General features: G+C 51.3%; 1 protein-coding gene across 1 annotated transcript; it reads right to left on the bottom strand.

Moving 5' to 3' along the window:
* Positions 1-1,271: 1,271 nt before the first annotated feature.
* On the bottom strand, positions 1,272-17,192 carry OR6B2 (olfactory receptor family 6 subfamily B member 2). The gene is given in 5 exon segments (XM_067023484.1): positions 1,272-1,574; positions 1,576-2,129; positions 2,131-2,183; positions 2,186-2,322; positions 17,155-17,192. Coding segments are annotated over 5 exon segments (1,017 nt in total). The 3' UTR covers positions 1,272-1,339.
* Between the last annotated feature and the right edge of the window lie 1,221 nt (positions 17,193-18,413).

Below are 18,413 nucleotides of genomic sequence, written 5' to 3' on the forward strand. Positions count from 1 at the left end.
ATAGGCCAACAAATGGAAAATAAAGAACTAACTCTAAACGGGGAAAATGAACAAATTGAACATCAAAATAAAGAACTTCTCTTCATCCAAAGACACCATTAAGAGAATGAAAGGCAAGCCCAGACACTAGGGCAATTTTGCAGTAAATATAACCAACAGAGGGCATGGACCCAGAATATGTAAGAACTCCTGCAGGTTAAAAAGAAAAAGTGACTCAATATAAAAATAGGCAAAAGACCTGATTGCAAGGACCCTTCAGAAAGGGCACATACAGAAGGACATTAAACCACTAAACTTACAAAAGTGCCCAGAGCCTTGGTCATTGGAAATGTGAGTTAAGGTTGCAGTGAGAACTTCTTCTGCAACCCCAGAAGAACGACAAACAGAGAATGCTTAGAATACCAAGTGTTGCTAAGGATATGGAGCTACTGGGATTCTCATGCACCCACTTGGGAAAACAGTCTTGCTGTTTCTGTGAAGCCTGATCATACGTGAACCTTTTGTTGCAGGAACTGTAGGCACCCACTTGGGAAAACAGTCTTGCTGTTTCTGTGAAGCCTGATCATACGTGAACCTTTTGTTGCAGGAATTGTAGGCATAGCCTTTATGTACGTAGGTCTGGCCTAGCACACGGCTCACAAAACTGTATGTACATTCATGAAAAGACACAAACCAGTTATTTATCGCAGCACTATCCATAATAGGCAGTATCCATAATTCTATCCCCAACAGTAAAATGCATAAATGTATTGTGAAGTATTTGTACTGTGGGATATTACACATTATATGCATGTATTATTGCTACATGCAGAAACATTGAGGAGTCACTCAACCATCATAATGAATGCAAGAAGTCAAACCTAAAATCATCCTTCATGGTTTTATTCATAAAAACCTCAAAAACGTCAAAAGTAGTATCTGGTGTTAGAAGCCCGGATAGTGGAAATCTTGGGGACGGGGCTGTGAGGGTAGCTTCTGACTCTTGATCTGGATGCTGGTGACATAATTGTGGTTCTTTTGTGAAAACAAATCCAGATGAAGACTTATTATTCACAGTTCTGTAGGTTTGCTAAATTTCATTTAAAAATTTACTTTAAAAAACGTAAAGTGGGAATTCCTAGGGTTTCCCTGGTGGTCCAGTGGTTAGGACTCTGCACGTTCACTGCTGAGGGTGAGGGTTCGATTCCTGGTGGGGGAACTAACATCCTGCAAGCTGCGTGGCACAGCCAAACATTAATTAATTAATTACATAAATTGTCACTATTAAAGAAAGTAAAGTGTCCTATAAGACGTTGTTCTTATTATCACCACAGATTAGATTACAGGACATTTAATTGTGCTACTGTGAAAGTTGACCTACGTCCGGAGCCTTTTTCAGAGCATCCTTGAATTCTTTGTTCCTCAGACAGTAGGTCAAGGGGTCAAAGATTGGGGTGAGGACAGCGTAAACAGCAGAGATGAGCCTGTCGGAGCTCCGGGAAGCAACAGCCTGGGGCCAGACGTACGTGAAGATCAAGGCTGCGTAGAAGATGGTGAGCACGGTGAGGGAGGAGGTGCAGGTGGAGAGGGCCCGCCGACGGGACGCGCGGGACAGCCAGGGGGGTGTGTCCGTAGGAAAGCATGGTGGCCACGAGCGGGAACACCAGGACGGGGAACGCCAGGACGACGGCGACCAGCTCGGCGGTTGCGAAGTCCGTGCGGGCCTGTGTGAGGATGGGGGAGGTGTCACAGAAGACGTACTTCGGGACACTGGAGCCACAGAACGTGGCGCTGGAGACAGAGCAGACCTTGATCACAGAGATGGTGAAGCCACTCGCGAAGGAGAAGGCCACCAGCTGGATGCACAGCCCCATGGTCGTGAGGGCTTGGTAGCAGTCTCAGGCCGTGGAGGCCAGGAGCACACACTCGGTGCACGCCAGGGAGCTGGAGAACTAGAGCTGAGTCGTGCAGCCAATGAAGGAGATGCGTCCCCACTGCAGGAGGAAGCCGTCCAGCATCTTAGGGATGATGTCAGACACGTACCAGATCTCCAGGGACGACGTGATGCCCAGAAAGTAGTACATGGGCCTGTGGAGGGAGGAGCCGCCCCAGATGGTGAGGATGACGGCCAGGTTCTCCACCAGCACGAGGGAGGGAGGTGGGCAGGAAGAGGAGGGAGAGCGGGTATTGCAGCCGGGGGGCCAGGGGAAGCCCACCAGGATGAAGGCGCCGACCTCGGTCACGTTCTCCCCCCCATCCTTCCGTGCGGGGAGCTCAGGGTTGCAAACCAGCTTCGTGCCAGATGCGGGCCGAGGACGGCTGGGGAAGAAAGCAGAGCTCCGCCTGGGGGTGAGTTTTGGCCCAAGGAGGGGACAGCGGGCTCCTGGAGCAGCGGGGGACCAGAAAGTGTCTCCAAGTTAAGCCTTTACCACTGAACGTGGTGCCTCTAGGTCTCCTGGTGACCCGTGGGGCTCCGGAACATGCTGCCCTTCTCCTCCCCCAGGCAATCTTGAAACCATCGAATTGCTCTTATAACCCAGACTTTCCCAAGGAATCTAACGACAGGAAGGGTGCACAGCCCTTCGCCACCTGGTCGTCTATGTTAGTAGATACTTGGTCTTTCACCTGGTTTCAGAGATGGCTGTACGGGAGGAAGGTACACCAGGAGGGCCCATGGGGTGGCGGCGGGTATGGAGCCAGCTCAACCAGACCCCAGACCCAGGGGGTCCCTCCACAGGGCTGGGGGTCTGCACGAGCAGCCTCCCAGGACAAGAGGGGAGAGTGGGCACGTGTCTATCTTTGCGCCGTGTCAAGGCACCCTTAAAATATGGTAGAGGAATAAAAAGGCAAAACCCCATCACATCAAAAAGATCCGGAGGGGAGTATCAGCAAGGGGAGGTGTCCACACGATTCTGGAGGAGAGAAAACAGAAGGCAGAGGGTGGCTGGGCAGCAGAGGGGAGGAGTCTAGAACGTTCTCGAGGGGCCTGTCGCTGAGGGAGAGGCCACCTGCCCAGCACGTGACAGGGGTGATGGGGGAGTGAAAGGGGCATGAAGACAGGACTCCTACATGCAGTGTTTCCGGAACAGCCCAGTGGCTGCTCCGGCACGCCCTCTCCATCCTGCAGGTGGGTCCCCCGGAGCCAGCCTCAATGCCGTAAAGGAGCACCTAGCCCTCATCAAGTGTCAGGTGTAGCCACATGAATCCCCCCGTAATCCTCACCCCGGCCCTGGGAGAACAAGGCCCACATTGTTCAGATGAAAATCTGAGGCTCACAGTGGGAAGTTCATGGACTTTCCCAAGGTCGTGGCAGCACCAGGACACACCGGCTCCTCAAACACCAAGGCTGTGGCTCTTCGCAAGGGGTGTCAACAAGAGAAAAAAGTGAACCCATTTGGGTGTGGGCTAGAAATGTGGAATTGTTAAGATGGACAGTTAGAGTTTCTGGTTGCCCCCTGACACTATTCTAACAGGCTAGAAAATGAAAGTTCACAAAATAAACAGTATTAGCCAGAAGGAAAGGCAGAGATTTACGCAGTGGTTCTTTTTATAGCTTCATTTTACAGATGAGGAAAATGACACACCAAGAGCTTAGACAATTCCTAAAGGCAGTCAGTCACGCAATGGTCAATGTTAGCGTCTCAAAGTCACCACTTTCCGAGAAAACTGACAAGTGAAGACAGAAAGCTCAACATCATGACAATATAAACACAAGAATTGTTAGGGTCGCTTCAGAGAAAGCCAGTGGCCTCAGATGCTTCACCAGCACGAATCTTCCCTTTATACCAGGAGCAGAGCTTCCTCAAGTTTTGTAAACTGTCACAGGGCATGGGAATTTCTTCCCAATTTATTTCACAAAGTGGCAAATTCCTTTGCACAAAAGGAGCACTGTATATGCCAATTATCTTTTTTTTTTTACTATAGTTACAAAAGTCAAATAAAAAGCCAGCAAATAGCACCCAGCAGCACATTAGGAGGGCACACGCTGCAGACAAGCAAGCGTGCCACCGCTCGGAGTGCAAGGAGGCTGCCAGGCTGGCAAAGAGACTAAAATGATCACACGAGAGCCCAGCTGATGCGGAAAGGCTCAGATTAAAAACGATTCCAAACTTCTTACCCCCGTGGCTAAGCCAAGGCCGCTCCCAGCCCTCGCACAGCCTCGCGTCTCTCCAGCAGGCTCCCTGGTCTCCACCCTCGTGGGCCTCCTGCAGCCGCCGCGAGTTGAGGCTCCACGGTCCCTGACTCCATCCGGCGCGCCCTCCTCGGCCGAGAACTGCGCGCAGGTCCCTCTCCCAGCGCATCCGTCCAGCGCTCTCCGCGCAGACGCCGCCCTCCTGAGCGAGGCCCTCCGCTGCCCCTCGCTCCCGTCCGCCCTGTCGAACGACAGAGTCCTGCCCGAGGAATCCCGTTCGGTCCCTGAGAGCACCTTGCTGACCTCAGGCGCCCCTGCCGCCCCGTCGCCGGCGGAACTTGGGCATCCGTCAGGTCTCGGCTGTGATCCCTCCTGAGGGCTCGCCGGGCTCCCGGCACTGCTATGAGATGCCCCCAAAGGGAGATTTCGGGACTTGGGCGCAGACGGGGGCACACTCGTGAGGCAGAGGAGGAGGAAGAGCTTGTCTGGGGCTGTGTTGGATCTGAGGGACCGCCATGTAGAGACGCGGTGATCAGGGCCTCGATGTTCTGACCTCACGGAGGAAGCAAGGGAGGGGCCCCGACGTATCCATCCACCTGGTACTTGCCGAGCGCCCACTACCGAGAAGTGATGGTTTCACGGTACTCGGGGTCGATGGGGAGAGAAAACAGTCAGAAACGTCTGCCTCCATGAAATGTAAGTTCTAGGGAGGGCAGGGAAGCAGACAGAAAAGCAAACACCGCTCATGACATGCACATGAGCTGCTTAAGACGTACGGAGGCGGCAAGTGAGACCGGAAGGCAGGTCCGGGTTAGGCTGTGGGGAGCAAGTGTCAGTGAGGAGGCGACACCGACGCAGGGGCAAAGCCCCCACGGGGTGAGGGCTGGCCAGGGGGCTACGGGCGGAGGGGGGGACGCCGGGGCACCTCTGGGGGCGTGGAGGGCGGCGAGGACACAGCCTGGCTGGGGCACAGTGCCACAGAGCAGCGGCCGGGGCTCTGCCACCAAGGGACGGGGGAGGCGGGCAGAGCCTCCTGGGCCACGGGGAGGCCACTGGCGCTCACGCTGACATGGGCAGCAGCCCTTAGTGTCGCGGGCTGAGTGTTTCAAGGAAGTGACCGTTAGGTTCCTCTGCATTTCCTGTTGCTCTCAAAGTTCCCAGTCACGAGGGAAATGTGTGGTCATTTCCAGCCTCAGAGAGGGGAGCAGTGGAAGTTTACATGAGGGCCAGACACAGTGGCATTGAGGGAGAGGGTGGAGGGAGCCTGAGATGGGTGCGCGGAGGGGAGGGTGCAGGGCCGGAGAGGAGGATGCGGGTGCCAGAGGGGAGGGTGCGGGCCGGAGGTGCGGCGGCTGGGGAGCTCTCCCCGACATAGGGGGTCCCTTGCACTGAGACTCAGGGCACCCCTGATAGGGGACGTGAGCAAAGTGGAGACAGCACGAGCCTGCACCCCCTTCTCCCACCAACACCCGCTCTGGCTTTGCAGCAAACGGGGAATAGACACAAAGAGCGTTCCTGTGTGAAAACGTCCCTCCATGTCCAGTGTCAGCGGACTCCTTGTGAGGACAGGAGGGAACGGGAGGGGGACAGGGCCGGCAGGCGCGGGTCGGGGAGAGAGATGGAGAGCACCCTATGAGTAGCTTGGGGTGGAGGGCAGGGACAAGCAGAACTTCCGCAGGGGTTCGCCCATGTTCCTGGGGGGCGGACAAAGTGGGCGGTGGCAAGAGTGCCCCTGGGTGGAGAACTTCAGAGCTCGGGGTGGGGGGGGATGCTGGAGATGCGGGTGCAGTGGGGTGAAGCACGCGGGGAGGAAGCCCCCACCTTGTGAGATCAGGGCTGGGGGCCGCTGTCGGTGAGGGACCTCTCAACCCTGGCCCCGCCCCAAACACTTCCCCCCAAGGGACCAGGTCCAGAGTCAGCCAGACCGGTCCTTCTGCGGGGCAGGACCCCGCGGAAACCTACCTGGAGAGCCGCAGGTGTCCCTGGCCTCCCCCAGCCCAGCGCAGGCCGGGCGTCCGCTCCTCTCTGCCCACTGACCCCTGAGCGGGCGGCCCCCAGCGTGGCCTGGCCCGTCCTGAAGCAGCCGGCCTGGCTCTGAGCATCTGCCAGTTCAAAGGCGGCGCCGGAAGAACGGCTGTTGGCCTCCTCCCCATCACGCGTAGATGTGGGGCTCCAGGGTCCAATCACCCCTCCACGGAGGTGTAACTGCCCACATCACCAATTAGCGCGGACTCTCCCGTCCCGCCTCCGGTCCCTGCTGGTGACGTCTGCTGAGGCCACGGCCGTACTGGGCTCCGCTGCTGACACTCCCTGTGCCCTGTCCAGGTGTCCAGGCCCCTGACCAAGCTTCCTCCCCTGTCCACTCAGTCTCCAGCCACACAGCACTGTCCTTTCCAAGACCTCTGCTACCCCTTCCTTTGGGGCTGGGGAGGGGTATGACTCCTGCTTGGGGACCGTGGCGTGGTCCAGGGCGATGGACTCGGTGGGGACCCTGCTCTATCTCAGGGTTCATGGATGTTATGACTCACAAAGGGGCAGAGGGAAATCTGAGTTTCTGGCATAAGAACTTTCCCCTATATATGTAATCAACACACACACACCGCTGTATTAGTCTCAGCCAAAACAGGCCCGTCTTGCAAACATCTCCAAAAGATGGTTTTGTGTTGGCAGGAGAAACGGGAGTGACCTAGAGGCCTGTGCTTGCCCGGGGAGTCTGGGGGTGCCCTCGCTGGAGAATCACTGAGCTTGGACATGGGGAGGAGGATGCAGAAGGGAGGTTGTCATTCTTATAAATAAATACCCCAACTTGCCAGGGACTTTCCTGCTCTCGGGAAAGCCAATGGAATGAAAAAAGGATGGCCGATTGCAAAATGGGCAGAGACAGATGCTTCACCAAAGAGGATACAAGGACGGCCAAACGCACAGGAAAAGCGTGCCCCACCGTTAGCCACAACCTCACCGCCGGCCAGGATGCAGGGCGACTGGAACCCCCATACGCTGCTGGTGCGGCGGGAAACAGCTCAGCAGTTTCTTATAAAGCTAAGTGTACATTCACACAAAAACCTATGCACGCATATTTACAGCAGCTCTTTTCATAATCGTTAAAAGCTGGAAATAACTCGGATGTCCTTAACAAGCAAACTGTACTATGTCCACACAATAAAAACAAACCAACTAATGAAAAGTGTGGGTATGGAGCTCACTTTTTTTTTTTTTTTTTTTCCCTGCGGTCCGCAGGCCTCTCACTGTCGTGGCCTCTCCCGTTGCGGAGCACAGGCTCCGGACGCGCAGGCGCAGCGGCCACGGCTCACGGGCCCAGCCGCTCCGCGGCACGTGGGATCCTCCCGGACCGGGGCACGAACCCGCGTCCCCCGCATCGGCAGGCGGACTCTCAACCACTGCGCCACCAGGGAAGCCCTGAGCTCACATTTTTATAAGTTTTTGTCCATTTGGATATCTTCTTACATTTTCAATGTGCATTTCGCTAGCTGCTGCTAAAATTGGGCCCCTGCTCGTACACTTCGCAGCCAGTTGGCTCTCTTTCTTGAGAAACAGCTACTTCAGTCTTTTACTTGGTTGTTAACCCCAGGTTAACCCTAGGTTTACTTGGTTGTTTTAAAAATTTTTATTGGAATATAGTTGATTTACAATGTTGTGTTAGTTTCAGGTACACAGCAAAGTGAATCAGTTATACATATACACGTATCCACTCTTTTTTAGATTCTTTTCCCGTATAGGTCATTCCAGAGCACTGAGTAGCTTTCCCTGCGCTGTACAGCAGGTCCTTATTAGTTATCTATTTTATATATCGTAGTGTGTATATGTCAATGTCAGTCTCCCAATTAACCCCTCCCCTCCTTACCCCTTATCCTCTTACCCCCTGGTAAAAGACTTAAGTCTTTTACTTGTTTTTAATTGAACTCACTGTATTTCTTTCATTGATTTGAATTCTGTATTCATAACTTCAGGTGTTTTTGGTAATTTATTTGTATTACAAGTATATTCTCCAGTCTGTATATCGGTATATTCTCCATTCGTTATCCTCTCACTAATTTCTTCTGATGAACAGAAGTCCTGGGCACCAGTCTGTCTGGGTGCCCAGCCCTTCCCTACTGAGTCCATGGGATTTGGGGCAAGACCGCCTGTTCCTAACTCCTGGGAGAGTATTAATTGGTCTAAGCCTGTACACTAAGCATGGTTGTTACATCCCTTTGCCCTCAATAGATCCACAAGAACCCAGAATTCAGAAAACCAGCTCACAGTGCTGCCTTGGAAAGAGTTCAGCTTCAGGTAGACGTGTGACCTAAGTTGGCCCATGGTGCTGATAGAGGGAAGTTACTCCTTATTAATGGAGAGATAGATGCCTTCTCCGTTATCAGTCTCATTGGTTCACGTTTTCTTTTAGGTTGGCACTGTTCAAGAAATGTTTGTTCTCTCAAAGTCACAGGGGGTCTCCCGTGTCCTATTTGGGAGGCTGTCTGGACTTCCCTCCTTGCAGACCACATTTATGCATTCCTTTGCCCTCAGGTGTTATCTTTCTCTCCATTTATCATCGATTTTAGCCCAAACTTTTCCACCTTTGCAAAAGGGACATTAGTTTCAGCCCCTGCGCTAGTCCAGAATCCCGGCAGCAATGCCAGTGCAGCAAGGGCCTCCCCGTCAGCCTGCTCCCCCCACATGGGGGGGGGGCACCCAAGGGCAGAGCCCATGGGCCTCCTCAACCAGCGACCACACCGCTGCATTCCCCGCCCGCTCCAATGTTTCCAGAGAGAACGGGGCACAATTCACCCCATCTCCCTCGGAAATTCTGGCCTAAAGGTTTAAAGCATCCTCATAGTTTCTTGCTGAGGGGCCTTCCCTGCTTCCAGTACCTGCAGTGGCAGCCCTGGTCCCAGGACCACTGCACAGGAAAAGGCAAGTTGAGAACTGCATCTCCCCTCCCCCTCCCCCAGCAAAGGAGGGGGCTACTGAGTGGGGACCCTCTCCTGGCCTCCCTCGTGCGGAGCAGGAGCCAGTCCTACGTACCCTTTAAACAAGCGTTTCGATGACCCGTGACAACTCCCTATCAAACCACCGCTCTGAGGAGGAAATGCTACATGATGTGCCCACCAGACACGGTGTCTCTCTGCCCACCGTTGGGCACGGGGGGCTGTAAAGCGTGTTCCCTGGTTTGAAGACATGTAGCTCCGTGGTCCAGATCGGTCCAGCATCTTACTTCCAGTCTTTTTACAGCATTTCAGCATCTTCATCTACCATCGGGTATGCGAAGCCTTGTCCGGAGTGTGTCCTCCCATCAGGCCCCATTTACAGCCTCCTGGAGCGCCCGGACAGGAGGCTGCCTGTGCACGTTGAGCTGCCCCCCCTAAACCAAGACTCTTACGGTTGGTCCGTCAAGAGATGGTCATAGGACGCTGCCCACGTGGCAGCAGGATCTGGCCACTCCGCAGATGGTTCTAAAGCCACAGTCACAGGCGAAGCGGCCCCCAGCTCGTGAATACAAGGGGCCGGTCCTTCCACTCCTGGCAGCATATGCTTCTGAACGCCCAGTTCCACGTCGTCGTGGAACTCCCTCCGCGTCGCAGTGTTGCCCTGACGTCGCCCCAGACATTACGGGCATCTCCGGCTTCGGGACTATTTTATGCCCTCAGTCTTAGGGACACTCGCACTCAATGCCCAGCAGCAACGGGTGATTGCCTCTCGGATGGTGTGTGCCATCACCGCTGGCTCTGGAACCGTCCTGGCCCAAAATCCCAGCGTTTGCCACCGGGCGGCACTCACGAGCTTTAGCCGTGAGCTCCAGTCCCCAAAGTGTGACTTCCAGATGCTTCCAGAGTCGTAACTGAGAGGGGATCCTCAGGGCCCAGGGCATGGTGGAGCTCCTGCTTTTTGCGACTCAGATATAACCTGCTGTTGTCCAGTCCCCCGTTCACATATGGCCTTCTTTAGCGTGTGATTGGAGCTGGCAGTGTTCCCAAATGTGGCATGTGCGTCCTGCAGACAACCCAGCCGCGCACGGTGTTTCTCCTAAGTTCCAGGGATAGGCGAGGACTGCAGTTTATTTTCGGTCGCCTGTGGGATGTCAAGAGCGGCTTCTCCCGAGGATTTCACCGTCTGGTCTGGCCCTCCTGTCTCTGCCGGAGATATCAGCCAGCTTCTATTAACCACGTGCATCAGCATTTACATGTCAGTCCCAGTTTGCTCTTCAGTGTCTGATAATTACTTTGGCAATACTTGTTCTTTGCAAACAACCCTGGCCATCCCACCCAGACACTTTTGGTGGGACTCTCTCACTCAGGCTAGTGCCCTCTGGGGGGCTGCTCTTGTCCCTCATCTCTCTGTGGTCATTTGCCCTCCCTCGGTGACCTCCAAGGTCACGATCTCCGTAGGAGGTCCTCAGATTTCCTCCATCCCCACCCGTAATGCACAGACACAGAGTGTGCAGCTCAGTGATTCTCGTGAAAATCCCCGTGAAACTACCACTCACGTCAAGACTGAAAACACCGTCAGAACCAAAGAAGGCCCGCCCTTTGTGTGCCTTTCCAATTAATACCTTGCTCCGAGGGTGAAGACTATTCTGATCTCTAATAACATAACCCGCTTTTGTCTGCTTTTGAACATTACAAATGTGGAATTACATAGTGTACGCTCTCTTGTCTGGCTTGTTTGTCTCACCACAGCGCCCGTGAAAGTCATCCATGGTGCTGCGTGTAGCAGTGCTTCCTTCTTTCCCACTGCTGCCTACTATTCTATCACACAGATATACAAAACTTATTTATCCTCTCTACTGCTGAGAGCCATTTGAGCTGTTTCACTTTGGGGGCTATTATAACTCAAGCTGCTGTGAGCAATCTTTTGTATATCTTTTGATGGTTGTAAGTACTGAGTTATATTGCAAATATACAAAGTAAACAAAATTGCTGGGTCACATGTTTAACTTTAGTAGATAATGCCAGTTAAGAAGACTTCATGATTGTTTATATAGAAAATTTCAAGGAATCTATAAAATATCTCTTAGAACAATAAATAACTTAGCAAACTTTCAGGATACAAAGTAGACATAGAAAATATTTATATACTAGCAATAAAGTTATATATACTAGCAATAAACAATTGGAATTGAAATTTTAAAAGTACCATTTAGCACCAAAGAAATGAAATGCTTCAGTGTGAATCTAACAAAATAAGCACAAGATATATTCGCACAAAATTATAAGCACTAATTTTAAAATTAAAGAAAGCCTAAATAAATGGAGAGATCATTTTTGGTCACGAATTGGAATATTCTATACTGTTAAGGTATCAGTTCACCCTAATTTGATATATAGATTCAATCAATGCAAACCCAATCAAAATCCTTACAGATTTTCTTTTTTGGGTACATATTTATGAGCTAATTCTAGAATGTACATGGAAATGCAAAGAAACTAGAATAGCTCTGTTATCTATTACCGATTAATAAATTACCCCAAAATTAGAGGCCAAAAAATCCAAAAACAAACAAAACAACAAAACATTTATCATCTTACAGTTTCTGTGGGTCAGGAATGTGGGAGCAGCTGAGCAGGGTTGTTCTGGCTCAAGGTCTCCCTTGAGGCAGAAATCAAATGTCATTCTGGGCTGTGGTCATCCAAAGGCTCAACTGGGGGAGTATCCACTCCCAAGATCACCCGTGTCCACAGACAAGACTCAAAAGTTCTACTTCCGGGCTTCCCTGGTGGCGCAGTGGTTGAGAGTCCGCCTGCCGATGCAGGGGACACGGGTTCGTGCCCCGGTCCGGGAAGATCCCACGTGCCGCGGAGCGCCTGGGCCCGTGAGCCGTGGCCGGTGAGGCTGCGCGTCCGGAGCCTGTGCTCTGCTACGGGAGAGGCCACAACAGTGAGAGGCCCACGTAAGGCAAAAAAAAAAAAAAAAAAAGTTCTACTTCCAAGCTCATTTATGCATCTTTTCGACAGCACTGACTAACGACATTGCAGTTGACTTCCTCCAGAATAAGCAGTAAGAGACAGAAACAGAGAGAGAGAGAGAGAGAGAGAGAGAGAGAGAGAGAGCGGGAGATGGGGAGAAGAAAACCCCAAGATGGAAGCCAGAGTTGTTTCATAATCTAATCTCAGAAATACATCCCATATGTTTGTGCATTCTATTCATCTGATTCATTTCCATCCCACATGAATAACACACCCCTCCCTCCATCCCAGGGTTCCCAAAATCTCATCCCATTTTACTGCATCAGCTCAAAGTCTAGAATCTTATCATTTATATTAGGCCCAAGTGTGGATGAGGCTCCTCAGGTGTAGTTGCTTAATTACGGCTCATTGAGTACAGTTTTTCTCCATCTGTAGACTTGTAAGACTAAAGAGAGAAGTTATTTGCATCCCCCGACACCAAGAGACAATGGTGGGTCAAGAATAAGATCATGTCTATAGACGTTCCTGTACAAAAAGGAAGGAAATGGGAAGCGCAAAGGTGTCACTGAACCAGAGCAAGTTTGAAAACTAGCTGGGAAATTCTGGAAGTTCCTTAATTATGTCTGGACTGCCTGGGAATAACCCTCTCTGGCTCTTGGCTCTGCCCTCTGGGTTCTCAGTTCTGCTCTTTGACCCGTCTTTCCTTGTACACGAAAGGTGTAAAATGTTTTTAGCTAAACAGCTCTCTCACCCTGACGTCTGCCAATACACACAATTCCAGGGACCAGAAGGCCTCTCCTCGTTCTGACTTATCACAAAGTTACTGAGGGTCTCCCATCTGGGAACAGCTTAGCTGCAACACTTTGAATTCAGTCCAAGTTTTGGCTGCCGCTGCAATCAGCTGAAAGATCCACTTCCAAGCTCACTCATGTGATTGTGAACAGATGTCAGTTCCTCACTGGATGACTCACTTCCTTGCCAAGTGCATCTCTCTGGATGGTGCCTGAGTGTCCTGACAATATGAAAGCTGTCTTACCTCAGAGAAAATGATGAGGGAGACAGAGAAGGAGAGAGAGATAAAGAAAGAGATCAAATGAGAAACCACAGTCTGTACATAACTAACCTATTCTTGGAAGAACCACATCATCACTTCTGCCATGTTCTACTCATTAGAAGGAAGCAACAAAGTTCTCAAGGGAAGGGAACTGAACAAAAGCAGGACACCAGGAGGCAGAGTCTTCTGGGGGCCGTCTTGGAAGTCGCCTACCTACCACACAACTCACAGACTGGAAGAAAAAATATATATACACATATATATTTTGCTACCAGTCCTTATTTAAAACTATAAATATAAACATATATAAATACATTATATATATATATATGGAGAGAGAAAGAGAGGCATTACATAATGATAAAGGGGTCAATTCTCTAAGAAGATATAACAAACTTTAATGTGTATGCACCAAACAACAGAGCAACAAAATGCATGAGGCAAATGTTGTAGAACTGCCAGGAGAAATAGATGAATTCATTATTACAGTTGGAGATGTCAACCCTCCTCTATCAGAAATGGGTGAATCTAGCTGGCAGAAAATTAGTAAGGACATAGTTGAAAACAATGCTGTCAATCAATATAAGGGACATCTATAGATTACTTCATCAACAACAGTAAAAGACACATTTTTCTCAAACTTGCTTGGAACATTCACCAAGATAGATCACCTGCTGGTCTGTAAAACACCTTAACAAATTTAAAATAAAAGAAATCTTACAGTTTCTACCCTCAGCCCACAATGGAATAAACTAGAAATCAGTAACAGAAAGATAGCTGGAAAATTTCAAAATACGTGGATATTAAACAACCTACTCCTAAATAACATATGGGTCAAAGAAGAAATCTCAAGAGAAGTTTAAATATATTTTGAACTAAATGAAAGTGAAAACACAACTCATCAGAGTTTGTGGAGTACCATGAAAGCTTATATTAGAATACAAGAAAGATCTACAGTCAATCATCTAAGGCTACACCTTAGGGAAACAGGAAAAGAAGAGAAAATTAAATCCAAAGTAAGCAGGAGGACAGAAATAATAAAAGTTAGAGCAGAAATTAATGAAATTAAAAGCAGAAAAATAAGAGAGGAAAATAATGAAACCAAAAGTTGGCACTTTGAAAATATCAATAAAATTGATAAGCCTCTATCCAAGCTAACTAAGAAAAAGAGAAAGAGGACAAAAATTACTAATATCAGAAATGACAAAGAGAACAGAACTACAGATACCATGGACATTAAAAGGATAATAAAAGACTACTAAACTCTATGCCAAACAATCTGACAACCTAGATGAAATGAACTGATTCCTTGAAAGACTCAATCTTCCAAAACTCACACGAGAAGAAATTGACAATCTTGTTATGGCTGGTATCTTTTAAATAAATTAAAACAAGAATCGATAACCTTCCAACGCAGAAAGCACCAAACCCAGATGGGTTCACTGGTGAATTCTACCAAACATTCAAGACAGAAATTGTGCCAGGGCGCACCGCAAGGAACAGTAGCCCCCGTTCACCACAACTAGAGAAAGCTCGCGCGCAGCAACGAAGACCCAATGCGGCCAAAAATAAATAATTAATTTAAAAAAAAAAATTGTGCCAGTTCTCTGTAATTTCTTTCAGAGGCTATAGAAGCAGAGGGAACAATTCCCAACTCATTCCATGAGGCCAGCGTTTTTCTAATACCAAAAGCAGATGCAAACATTACATATGAATGGGGGTGGTGGCAAACTTCAGTGCATAAGACAAAGAGCTTTTTTAAAAAATAAATTTGTTTATTTATTTATTTATTTATTTGCGGTGTGCGTGGGCTTCTCATGGCGGTGGCTTCTCTTGTCGTGGAGCACGGGACATGGGCTTCAGTAGCTGCAGCCCGCGAGCTCAGTAGCTGTGGCTCACAGGCTCTAGAGCGCAGGCTTCAGTAGTTGTGGCGCACGGGCTTCGTTGCTCCGCGACACGTGGGATCTTCCCGGACCGGGGCTCGGACCCGTGTCCCCTCCATTGGCTGGCGGATTCTTAACCACTGCGCCACCAGGGAAGTCCCACAAAGAGTTTTAAAGAAGAAAAAATATTAATGACAATACCTACCTTGCAGAGTGGTTGTAAGGATTAAGTGATAAAATGAGGTCAAGATCTGAGCGGGGAGCCTCACCCTCACTAAAGAAGAGCCAGCCACAATCCTCACTCACAGTGTGCTCCCCAAAGCCGTGGCGCTTTGACTACACCCTTTGGGACTGTTAACCAGTAATACGCATAGGTCGCGGCTCACAGTGACGTGAAGTTACTAGGGCGGGGTGGGGGGACTTTATCGATTAATGCGTTAGTTTTGACTCTGGATTTTGGCCCTTCACGTCAATGTGAAAGGACGTTGCTCTGTCATTTCCGATTGTCGAGCATCTCGTCAGACGCTGTGGCCATTTGCACGTTTCCACGTATAAATTTTTCATTCCTGTCTTTTGCCCCCATTTGCATTCGGTTGCCTGAGTTTTATTGTTGGTGTGTAGGAGTTCTTTATATATCGTGAATGAGCCCTTTGCGAGCTACATATACCGCGATACTCCCACAATTGCAGTTCGACTGTTCCTCAATGGCATCTTTTGCTGAGCGGAAATTCTTCGTTTTTTCTTGAGCTGGGTGTTTCTATCACCTCCACTTGTGCAGACGGGAAATGCAGAGGTAAGGAAGTTAACGAATCTAGAGGTAGAGCCACGACCCGGGCCTGAGTGCCCGAAGCAGGGTGCTCCACTGCACTGCTCCAGGGTGAAGCCCGCTCTGTGCCCTCAGAGGGCCATTCCAGACAGCTCTGCTCACCTCCAAGAGCCTTTCACCTGCAACCTGAGCACATGACCCTCCCCCCCCTCTGGAACCTTCTGAGGACTTGATGGACTATAAATGCTGTGCTCAAAGCTGGCTTTCAATGAAAGGCATCTTTGGGGCATTATTAGGATATCAGCAAGATGCTAAGTAAAGAAAAAATACAGCTAACTGTTCCAAATGTTCTTTTCACAGCAGGCTTGGTGGTTTTCCTGTCTCAGCAGCAAAAGTTCCAGCAGGTTCCTTCAACATTTATTTAACTGCTCTGGGCACAGTTGGGGATAGAACTGAGCCTTCCAAGTGACAGGATAAATTAAGTCTCAGCAAAATAAATGTTAAAGTTGAAAGAGTCCAAGGAAACAAATAAAAAACAAATGAACCCAACAGCAGCGGCCAAGGCCTGCGGGCTGGAGCGATCACGGGCCCATACAGGCCCCCTCCCACAGGAAGCCTCCACCTGCCCACACCCCAAGTGCCCTTCAGCGGCGCGGAGCCGCCTCTGTGCTTCCAGGACACAGGCCGGTTCTCAGTGGAGCAGAAAACGCTGAGGCGCGGGACACGCTCCCGCCGAAGACGGCCCAGCGCGCCTTCCTCCAGGCAAGGCCCACCTGGCCTGCAGGTCTCAGCCAGGCCCTGACGGTCTCTCCAAGCTCAGGAATTCAGCCACGAAATCCGTCCCTCCTCTAGAGCTAATGTCCCTGACCTCGAAGCCAGGCCTTCCTTCTCTGCTTCGGCTGCAAACCGAGGACCAGAGAAAAGGGAGTGGGACCCCAGCTTGAAGAAGAGCCGTGTGAGTGCTGTCCTCCTCCCCAGCACCCCTCACCGCTCTGGGGGCCCCCTCGCCACCCTGCTGGCGGCCCACCTGCCCACCTCTGGGCCCTGCACAGACCTGGGCCGCTCTCCCTCCCTCTCCTGAGGTTCCTTCTCCCGTTCACCTCAAAGAATGGGGCCGGCCCCGGGCTGCGGGCCCTCACACCTGCCCTCACACCTTCACGCCGCGCTTTCATAGGCTCTTTGCTTACTGTCCTTTCCCACAGGGCTGTGAGCTCCATTTTTTGTGAAACATTCACACACACATCTGATCATATATATACACACAAGCATCGTCACAGCCCGTGGGCTACGGTGGGTGTATAGGAGGTGTACGTGCACACACACACTCACCCCCAAAATAGACCTCTTTCCCCACCCAAAGGGCCCTATGGAACCCCCTCCAGGTCAAAAGGCCACTCTGTCTAGGGGGTGCAGGGCTCCCCGTGGTGCGCACGCACCAATGCTTCTTCAAGGGACGATCGTTCACCGTTTCCATGGTCTGTTGCCAGGAGGGAAAACGCTGGAACCAACCTCCTGTCCTGGTTCCGCCGGGTCTCCAGTCTTCCTCACGGCCACGCCCCGTGGTCCCCCCAGCCCGCCTCAGCGTGGGCAGTCTTCCATCACTCAAAGCCCTTGCCCTCCAGCGAGCAAAGCGGCGCCTTGCCGCCTTAATGGACGTTTACCAACTTCTTGTGATTCTGAGCACCTTTAAGTACTTACTGGCCCTTTGAACTTGTTCTTCTGCAAACTGACTTCTCAGTAACCTGCGCCCATCACTTTCCAACGCGTCACCTCCTTCACGCCACTTTGTAAAAGTTCTCCACGTCTGCAAATACAGTCACTTCACGCTTTGTCTGTGAGCCAGGTTTCCCGTATTCCTTACAAAGCTGCTCGTTGTCTCCTGGCTTTGTTCGTGGTGTCTGCGGAGAGAGAACGCAGCCCTTGACGAAGGGTCACGGTCCGGCACCTCTCTGCCGCCCAAACGCTGAGTCACCTGGGGCAAATCACTCGTGCGACGAGAAGACAGTGTTTGTGCAAGGACAGGGACTTAGGGAAGGAAAAACCCCAAGCACAGAGCACACGGCGTTCCTGTGACTCACGGACGTGAAAACAACACTGCAGCTCACGTTCAAGGCGCCTGCTCCGCCACACACGGGGCGCTGTTCCGGGTGCAACTCGAATTCACTCAGTGGCCCCTCTCGTACCCGTACGGGGAAGGTGTTCATGGTACCCTCGCCTCACAGGCTCAGAGGCTGCGGGTGTCCCGAGACCACCAGGGGGGAGTCACGCTCCAGGGACGCTGTTCATCACAGCCTTGGCCTGAGAGCTCTCCTCTCCGCCCTCCCTCTCCCCACTCCCTTCTCAATCAGAGCCGAGGCCAGGACGTTTCTGGCGGCAAAGGAGGGGGCGGTCTTGTTTGGCAGGGCCTGTTTGACCCAGGTGAGGTCTGGCCTGTCCCACCTCCGGGGTCTTTGAATGAGGGTCTCACGCGGCAGCCTCTCTCTGACCAGGCGTGACTTGAGAACAAATGGCAGCACTTGAGGCCCAGGCTTTCCGTGTGAGTCACGCGTGGGCGGTTCCTGAGGCCTGGAGGTCGGTGCCCCGGCGTGGAGCCCCCGGGCAGGCGCTCTGCACCCCTCTGGGTCAGTCATCGCCCCTCCCAGCAGCAGGACTCGGTTACTACACCGCTGTCTGTTTACGCGGATCAGACACGCAC

Source organism: Kogia breviceps, chromosome 2 (assembly GCF_026419965.1).
Source record: "Kogia breviceps isolate mKogBre1 chromosome 2, mKogBre1 haplotype 1, whole genome shotgun sequence".
In the NCBI taxonomy this organism is placed as follows: domain Eukaryota; kingdom Metazoa; phylum Chordata; class Mammalia; order Artiodactyla; family Physeteridae; genus Kogia; species Kogia breviceps.